At 42.4% G+C, this 9462-nt stretch overlaps 1 protein-coding gene and 1 non-coding gene across 2 annotated transcripts in view; one reads left to right on the forward strand and one right to left on the reverse strand.

Annotated features, from left to right (window-relative positions):
- The window catches only part of LOC139579757 (zinc finger protein 638-like), a 176771-nt gene extending 170890 nt beyond the window's left edge, over positions 1 to 5881 (forward strand). The window contains exons 22-24 of the mRNA XM_071408578.1: positions 4762 to 4890; positions 5093 to 5214; positions 5596 to 5881. Of these exons, the coding sequence (XP_071264679.1) occupies positions 4762 to 4890; positions 5093 to 5214; positions 5596 to 5631 (287 nt within the window). The 3' untranslated portion in view covers positions 5632 to 5881. The remainder of the gene's footprint in view (positions 1 to 4761; positions 4891 to 5092; positions 5215 to 5595) is intronic.
- Positions 5882 to 8759: 2878 nt separating this feature from the next.
- Positions 8760 to 8848, reverse strand: trnay-gua (transfer RNA tyrosine (anticodon GUA)). Its single transcript is given in 2 exon segments — positions 8760 to 8795; positions 8812 to 8848. It is a non-coding gene; the product is annotated as a tRNA-Tyr (tRNA).
- Between the last annotated feature and the right edge of the window lie 614 nt (positions 8849 to 9462).

The raw sequence follows: 9462 nt of genomic DNA on the forward strand, positions 1-9462 counted from the left end.
ATTTACAACGCCGGCCTACCCCGGCCAAACCCGGACGACGCTGGGCCAATTGTGCACCGCTGGGCCAATTGTGCACTGCCCTATGGGACTTTCAATTACGGCCAGATGTGATACAGCCTGGATTCAAACCAGGGACTGTTGTAACGCCTCTTGCACTGAGATGCAGTGCCTTAGACCACTGCGCCACTCGGGAGCACTTAACCAGCATGGCTACCACAACATTCTGCAGGGATATGCCATCCCATCTGGTTTGCGCTTAGTGGGACAGTCATTTGTTTTTCAACAGGACAATGACCCAAAACACACCTCCAGGCTGTTTAAGGGCTATTTGACCAAGGAGAGTGATGGAGTAACCGGGTGGTCCTGCTTGAATCAGATGACCTGGCCTCCACCATCACCCGACCCCAATTGAGATGGTTTGGGATGAGTTGGACCTCAGAGTGAAGGAAAAGCAGCCAACAAGTGCTCAGCATGTGTGGGAACTCCTTCAAGACTGTTGAAAAAGCATTCCAGGTGAAGCTGGTTGAGAGAATGCCAAGAGTGTGCAAAGCTGTCATCAAGGCAAAGGGTGGCAACTTTGAAGAATATAAAATATTTTGATTTGTTTAACACATTGTTGGTTACTACGTGATTCCATATGCGTTATTTCATTGTTTTGATGTCTTCACTATTATTCTACAATGTATAAAATAGTAAAAATGTATGAAAACGCTTGAATGAGTAGGTGTCCAAACTGTTGATTGGTACTGTATATATCCATTTAAATGCCTACTCAGCATCAGTAAATCTAATCTGGGGAAAAAAAACATTCAGGGTGTTCGGTTAAAACAACTACAGTCTTATGTGCATGTTGTAATCAAAATGATTTAATTGTCACATTTCACTGTCCTTTTGTGAGGCGCAGCAGGGAACTAGTTCTGTACGATGGCGAGTGGTGGGATGGATAAACCCAAAAGGATTCGCCATTGATATTTACATCTCCAGTTTGGGAAAATGTTGGTTTCCCAGTAGATAACGCTGTTGTCGCCACTGCTCAACCAGAATAGCCTATGCAGCTGCCAACACCTCAAACATGTTGACACGTTTACTTAGAAAACACCCCAGTATTCCTACCATCGTAGCTTCAACAACACAACTTTGTCTCCCCTCTGCATTCAAGTAGCTTCAGCTGATTCTAAATGGGCCAAAGAAATGACCAGAGCGATAGGTATGTTTATAGCCGTGGATATGCGCCTCTTCTCGGTGGTTGAGAAGAATAAGGGGTTTCGGCGCCTCGTCAAAGTGTTCGAGCCACGTTACGAACTTCACCCTCTCGCACCCATTTCACCAAACAGGTAGTATCCGCTTCCATATAAGCAAGCTAAAGCTGAAGTAGTCAATGTATTGGCCAATGCACCCATGTGTTTCGCTTACTACAGATAGATAGACCTCCAGGGCTACAGAGAGCTACTCACATCACCCAGGAGTGGGAAATGAGAAGTACGGTGCTACAGATACGCCCCTCTTTATGAGAGTCAAATAAGTGCATATTTTTCTCTTTGTTCATAACATTATAGCATGAGCCATGTTTACATATTGATTTTACAAGTATTACTTTTACAAGTGACTGAGTGTTGTTGAGTAATCCTGTGTTTTCAATCACGAAAATCCGAAGTGTTATTCCTGATTGTGCATTATGACTAATTACACAACGGGTGGGTCTAATGCTGATTGGTTAAAACCGCGTTCCAGCCAGTGTGTGTTCCAGAAGTTAACACTGGCTAAATCTATTTTTTTTTGTTACACCTTACTGCGCAATCCAGTCTCATCAGCCCAGCCAAGCAATTTATAATCTTGATCTGCACTATTAAAAAGCATCTAGCCATTGTCTCACGTTTCTTTTAGACTAACATTTAGTTTTCAACAGCAGAGATTTGTTTAAACGTTGCTGTCTCTGACATTTGCAACATTGTTTCAACATTCAAATCCGATCTCCAGCTTTCCCATAGTAATGAACGTCGGGGAACAGGGACGATAGAGGCAGGCAGTGTTTCTCAGCCAGTCGAATTCATGAATCAGCTGGCATCACTTTTATGGATATAAACTTGGCAAAAAAAGAAAAGTTCCTTTTTCAGAACCATGTCTTTAAAAAATAATTTGTAAAAATCCAAATAACTTCAGATTTTCATTGTAAAGGGTTTAAACACTCTTTCCCATGCTTGTTCATTGAACCATAAACAATTCATGGACCTGCACCTGTGGAACGGTATTAAGATACTAACAGCTTACAGACGATAGGCAATTAAGGTCACAGTTATGAAAATTTAGGACACTGAAGAGGCCTTTCTACTGACTTTGGGCATCTTTCTTTTGGTGTTTTTCAAAGTCCCTGCTCATCTGCGTGAACGTCCCTTAGATATGCTGCAAGGAGACATGAGGACTGCAGATGTTGCCAGGGCAATACATTGCAATGTACTGTGAGACACCTAAGACAGCACTACAGGGAGACAGGACGGACAGCTGATCGTCCTCGCAGTGGCATACCACGTGTAACAACACCTGCACAGGATCGGTACATCCGAACTTTTAAAAAATATATATATTTCACCTTTATTTAACCAGGTAGGCCAGTTGAGAACAAGTTCTAATTTACAACTGTGACCTGGCCAAGAGTGATAGATGTACAGATGATGATGTGCAAGTAGACATACTTGTGTGCAAAAGAGCAACAACAAAAAAATATCACACCTGCGGGACAGGTACAGGATGGCAACAACAACTGCCCGAGCTACACCAGGAACGCACAATCCCTCCATCAGTGCTCAGACTGTCCGCAATAGGCTGAGAGAGGCTGGACTGGGAGCTTGATTTTGGAGGTGGAGGGTCCGTCATGGTCTGGGAAGGTGTGTCACAGCATCATCGGACTGAGCTTGTTGTCATTGCAGGAAATCTCAACGCTGTGCGTTACAGGGAAGACATCCTCCTCCCACATGTGGTACGCTTCCTGCAGGCTCATCCTGACATGACCCTCCAGCATAACAATGCCACCTGCCATACTGCTCGTTCTGTGTGTCATTTCCTGAAAGAATGAAGGAATGTCAGTGTTCTGCCTTGGTCAGCGAAGAGCCCAGATCTCAATCCCATTGAGCATGTCTGGGACCTGTTGGCTCGGAGGGTGAGGGCTAGGGCCATTCCCCCCCCCAGAAATGTCCGGAACTTGCAGGTGCCTTGGTGGAAGAGTGGGGTAACATCTCACAGCAAGAACTGGCAAATCTGGAGCAGTCTGAGGAGGAGATACACTGCAGTACTTAATGCAGCTTGTGGCCACACCAGATACTGAGTGTTACTTTTTTGATTTTGATCCCACCCTTTGTTCAGGGACACTATTCCATTTCTATTAGTCACATGTCTGTGGAATTTGTTCAGTTTGTCTCAGTTGTTTAATCTTAAGTTCATTCAAATATTTACACATGTTAAGTTTGCTGAAAATATACGCAGTTCACAGTGAGGGGACGTTTATTTTTTTGCTGAGTTTATATACACAGAAATGTCATTGAGAAAAGGTAAAAAGAAACAAATTGCAGCTAGTTTGCAGTGATTGTGTTAGCTGTGTTGTTGGCTAGCTCCCCTGAACAACAGTGCCCTGAAGAGTGAACATATTTTCTATGCCAGGTGAAATTGCGCCTCATTAGCTCATTGTTATCAATGAATCAAAATATATGTCACTAGAAATCAGTTTATGCAAATGCAGCTACTTACTGCAGCTGTTTTTCTGGTTGCACTTTTTGACGTGTCTAAGTTTTCGCTTGCTTGCTAGCTAGCCACCTATGGCTAAGAATGTTGCCAGCCAGTATGGCAATGGAACATTTTAGAGCGAACAACTGGGTGTTGTCCATAGATACAGAACAAAAAGACTGAACGACTGGATCACATCTCTGGCAACCGAACCGATAGAATGAACGACCAGCCGGCTTGGGTAGCAACCCTAGAATTGTGTTGGGACTATATGTTGTGAAAGAATGAAAATTAGTATGAATACATTCATCAAAATAACGTTAATTAAAATATGTAAATCATTATTTGAATATGTTGGTAACCTGTTTTATAAAGGTTATAATGCCCTCAAGCCAGTGTTTGACACAGGCCTAACAACACCCGTGCCAATATATCCTCAACACAGGCTTCTCTGGCATTCACTTAATGAACATATATGGAATCTGGAATACCAACACTATTTTTATTAAATAAAATAAAAATTGCAACAGTAACGTTTGTCATTTCATTTCCCCACTCTACCGAAACTGAATCGTGGCCCCAACACCGCAATATGTACCTAACCGTGGGTTTGGTGAACCATTAGTCCTAGTATGTAGATCTATGGTACCTATGGTAACCACTATACGGCTAAATGATAAAATGTGTTAGAGGTGAACTCAGCCAAATCAATGATGGTAGTAAGCTCATGTTAACCTGGTTACCAGTCTGTTTTGTGTTATGCCACTCCTCGTCATGGCATGATGGCACGAAACGCTGGGTTCTTTGAGAAGTTGTAGAAAAAAATCGTTGGTTGACAGCCTGAAATCACGTTAGTTGGATTGTTTTTAAGGTGTCAGTGATTTTTATTTCTGTGATTCATGCTTTAAAGACTTGAATTATAATTTTTTCCCTTCCTTGTAAGGACATTCTGGTGACTTGTCAGGTCTAGGAAAACTCACACCAACAAACAGTTAAGGTCTCAGTGATGACCCTGCTCCTTCCTCCATCTTCTCTTTCATCTCTCAGTGGAGTCGAAGCGAAGGAGGACATCTCAGGAGGAGAGAGAGGAGGAGACAGCGAGGAGGAAGATGAAGATGGAACCCCTCTTTTATAAAGACTACAGCATCCCTCCTTTCAACCCTGACAGCCCTGTCGGTAAGACTCAAATGATGCTGCGTTTGACAATTAACTAATTGTTGAAATTGATTAGGGTAGCGCTAATGATACATTTGTCAAGATTATCTATTGTCAGAATACTGTGTGTGTGTATATGTTTACATAGGTCCCATAGTATAATCACATGTCATTTGTATATGTTAAAACAGGTTTTGTTTCTGGTCTGTTTGATCACTATCAGGCATGGAGTTTCTGGTCCCCAAGTCAGGCTTCTTCTGCAAGGTGTGTTCTAAGTTCTACAGCGGAACTGATGAGGCTGAGAAGAACCACTGCAAGACCCTCAAACACCATCAGAACCTGGAGGTGAGAACCAAAAACAACCAATCAGCAACAACACTGACAAGTCAACCACCAATCAGAAATAACATTTTGACAATCAGGGATGGGGTCAATTCCATTCAGTAAATTCATTTGGCAAAACAAATTTAGAATTTCAGTTTGCTTCCTGAATTGAAACTGTTTTTTTGTTTTATTGCTTTTATTGTCCAGGTGTTACGTGTTTGATAATTAATACATTGATACTCAGGAGTGGGGAAGGAGATGAAGGAATGTGTCCAGTCATGGAAACAATCAGCTTAAGATTGGCAGCAGTGGCGCTCTCTCGTGGAACCTGTATGTTCCACATATGAATCAACATTATCTAGTAAGATACTCACTCATGATTTTCTTTTTATTCTTCTACAGAAATCCCTGGAGAAGTGGAGAGCGAAGAAAGACTGACTCCCCATGATGAGCTGAAGAGTTAAATATTGACTGGCTGTGTCCCAACCACTGACTGATTCATTCCTGTCTTAACTCTTTTCCCACTTCCTTGTTTTTGTTTTTCTTCCCCATGGGTCCAATCTCTCCCTCACAACTATAACTGTTTCATTTTGTTAGTTATTTTCCCATGATATAGAAGAGAAGTGACTCAATAGAGAGAAATTAAAGTAGAAACCAGTGTACAATGAAAATAAAGTGTTTTATTCAATCGCTGTGTCTTTGTTTTTAAGTTGAAACCATCCTTTGAAGACATGTTTACCAGAGTCACCTTTTACCCTTATTCAATACAACTTTATTCATCCCCCCAGGGCAATTCTGTCTATCTACTTATGCATTATCCTGATTTGAATACTGCTAGTTCAGCAGTGTGGTTTCCATGCACACAAAGGGAAATGTACTGATTTCCATGTTCAACTCATGCATGGACCCTTAGCTTCCCCTAGCCATAGCACAGCTAGCCACTGTGCTAAAACCTCTAACCTCATGTTAACATGGAAATATATTAGACTTGGCTCTAGTTAAGGTATTGTGCTCTTATATACAGTAGCTATTTCAAATCCATACATTCCAATGACTCACTACTTCACTGCAACAGATGATTTCTGTAAAAGAGAATTGTCAACATAAAAACAATAAAACAAACAAAACATGTTTTTTATTGTTTCTGATCACTGACAATGATGAGACAGCCGATAGGGAGGAGATCAGAGTACTGGCAGTGTGGTGCCAGGACAACAACCTCTCAATGTGAGCAAGACAAAGGAGCTGATAGTGGACTATAAGAAAAGGAGGGACGAACAGGCATCCATTAACATCGACGGGTCTGAAGTGGAGTTTCAAGTTCCTTGGTGTCCACGTCACCAACAAACTAACATGGTCCAAACACACCATGACAGTTGTGAAGAGGACAGGACAACACCTTTAACCCCTCAGGGAACTGAAAAGATTTGGCATGGGTCCCCAGATCCACAAAGTAATACAGCTGCACCATCGAGAACATCCAGACAGGTTGCATTGCCTGATGGTGATCAAACAGACCAGTACATCACTGGGACCAAGCTTCCTGCCATCCAGGACCTATATACAGTTGAAGTCGGAAGTTTACATACACCTTAGCCTAATGCATTTAAACTCAGTTCTTCACAATTCCTGACATTTATTCCTAGTAAAAATTCCCTGTCTTAGTTCAGTTATGATCACCACTTTATTTTAAGTATGTGAGATGTCAGAATAATAGTAGAATGATTATTTCTGCTTTTATTTCTTTCATCACATTCCCAGTGGGTCAGAAGTTTACATACACTCAATTAGTATTTGGTAGCATTGCCTTTAAATTGTTTAATTTGGGTCAAATGTTTCGGGTAGCCCTCCACAAGCTTCCCACATTAAGTTGTGTGAATTTTGACCCACTCCTGACAGAGCTGGTGTAACTGAGTCAGGTTGTAGGCCTCCTTGCTCGCACACGCTTTTTCAGTTCTGCCCACACATTTTTCACACAAAGTAACTTGACTTTGTTGTCCTTAAGACATTTTGCCACAACTTTGGAAGTATGCTTGGCGTCATTGTCAATTTGGAAGACCCATTTGTGACCAAGCTTTAACTTCCTGACTGATGTCTTGAGATGTTGCTTCAATATATCCACATAATTTTCCTCCCTCGTGATGCCATCTATTTTGTGAAGTGCACCAGTCCCTCCCGCAGCAAAGCACCCCCACAACATGATGCTGCCACTCCCGTGCTACACGGTTGGGATGGTGTTCTTTGGCTTGCAAGCCTCCCCCTTTTTCCTCCAAAAATAACGATGGTCATTATGGCCAAAGAGTACTATTTTTGTTTCATCAGACCAGAGGACATTTCTCCAAAAATTACAATCTTTGTCTGCAGCTGCAAACCGTAGTCTGGTTTTTTTATGCCGGTTTTGGAGCAGTGGCTTCTTCCTTACTGAGCGACCTTTCAGGTTATGTCGATATAGGACTCATTTTACTGTGGATATAGATACTTTTGTACCTGTTTCCTCCAGCATCTTCACAAGGTCCTTTGCTGTTGTTCTGGGATTGATCTGCACTTTTCGTACCAAAGTACATTCATCTCTAGGAGACAGAACGCTTCTCCTTCCTGAGCGGTATGAGGGCTGTGTGGTCCCATGGTGTTTATACTTGCGTACTATTGTTTGTACAGATGAACGTGGTACCTTCAGGCGTTTGGAAATTGCTCCCAAGGATGAACCAGACTTTTGGAGTTCTACAATCTTGATTTCTGATGTCTTGGCTGATTTCTTTTGATTTTGCCACGATGTCAAGCAAAGAGGCACTGAGTTTGAAGGTAGGCTATGAAATACATCCACAGGTACACCTCCAATTGACTCAAGTGATGTCAATTAGACTTTTTGGGAATTGTCCAAGCGGTGTAAAGGCACAGCCTTTATGTAAACTTCTGACCCACTGGAATTGTGATACAGGGAATTATAAGTGAAATAATCTGTAAACAATTTTTGGAAAAATGACTTGTGTCATGCACAAAGTAGATGTCCAAACCGACTTGCCAAAACTATAGTTTGTTAACAAGTTATTTGTGGAGTTGTTGAAAAACAAGTTTTAATGACTCCAACATATATGTATGTAAACTTCCGACTTCAGCTGTATTAGGCAATGTCAGAGGAAGGCCCAAAAAATTGTCAGACTCCAGTCACCCAAGTCATAAACTGTTCTCTCTGTTAACGATTTATACTGCAGTATCCTTCCCTGGTGGTCTAGTGGTCAGGATTCGGTGCTCTCACTGCCGCGGCCTGTGTTCGATTCCGGGTCAGGGAACTAGTCTTTGCTACTTGTGCAAAGTGTCACAATGAATTTACTATGTAATCGCATTTATGAGGTAGGAAAAGGGTCCTCCTCAAGCCAGATTTCAGCATTTAGTGTTCTACGGTCCTCTGCTCTACCAACTGAGCTATCGAATGTGGAGAATATTGGATAAACTTGAAGTGTTTTGAATTCTTCTGTATGATTGGATTCGTACAACTAGACAATTCTTTAAGGAAACTGGAAATTCACATTTTATTCTCTATAGGGGGATGTGCGGAAAAATTATCCTCCTTCGAGCCGGTTTTGAACCAGCGACCTAAGGATTTCAGCATGTGTCGTTCTACAGTCCTCCACTCTACCAACTGAGCTATCGAAGGGACATGGAGAAAATTTTGAAGCAAAAGGTACATGTTTGAACCGTAGCATTGAGTTTAATCTTTTCTACCAGATGTTGATCAACGTTGACCATTCAGCCATGATGAGATTTCCGTTTATTGTGCAACCCGTCACAATGAATTTAGTAGGTTATCGCACATTTGTACCATTTCAAATTGTGAACCGATTTGCACTGCAGTGTCCTCCCCTGGTGGTCTAGTGGTCAGGATTCGGTGCTCTCACCGCCGCGGCCTGATCCGGGTCAACAGCATCAATGTCACAGCATAACTTTACATCCGTCCTCACGCCCTAACCCGGGCGCGAACCAGGGACCCACTGCACACATCAACAACAGTCACTCACGAAGCGTCGTTACCCATCGCTCCACAGAAGCCAAGGCCCTACTTCAAGTCTCAGAGCAAGTGACATCACCGACTGAAAGGCTGCTAGCGCGCACCACCGCTACCTAGCTAGCCATTTCACATCGGTTACAGTGGCACATCTCTCACATCAAGCGCCAAACAAGATGGGCAGAGTGCAAGTATCGAGAGACTCATTCACCTGCTTGAATGTACCTTAGAGAAGAGCATACCACCCGTTATGGTTTCACAGACAC

This window comes from Salvelinus alpinus, chromosome 6 (genome assembly GCF_045679555.1).
Source record: "Salvelinus alpinus chromosome 6, SLU_Salpinus.1, whole genome shotgun sequence".
In the NCBI taxonomy this organism is placed as follows: domain Eukaryota; kingdom Metazoa; phylum Chordata; class Actinopteri; order Salmoniformes; family Salmonidae; genus Salvelinus; species Salvelinus alpinus.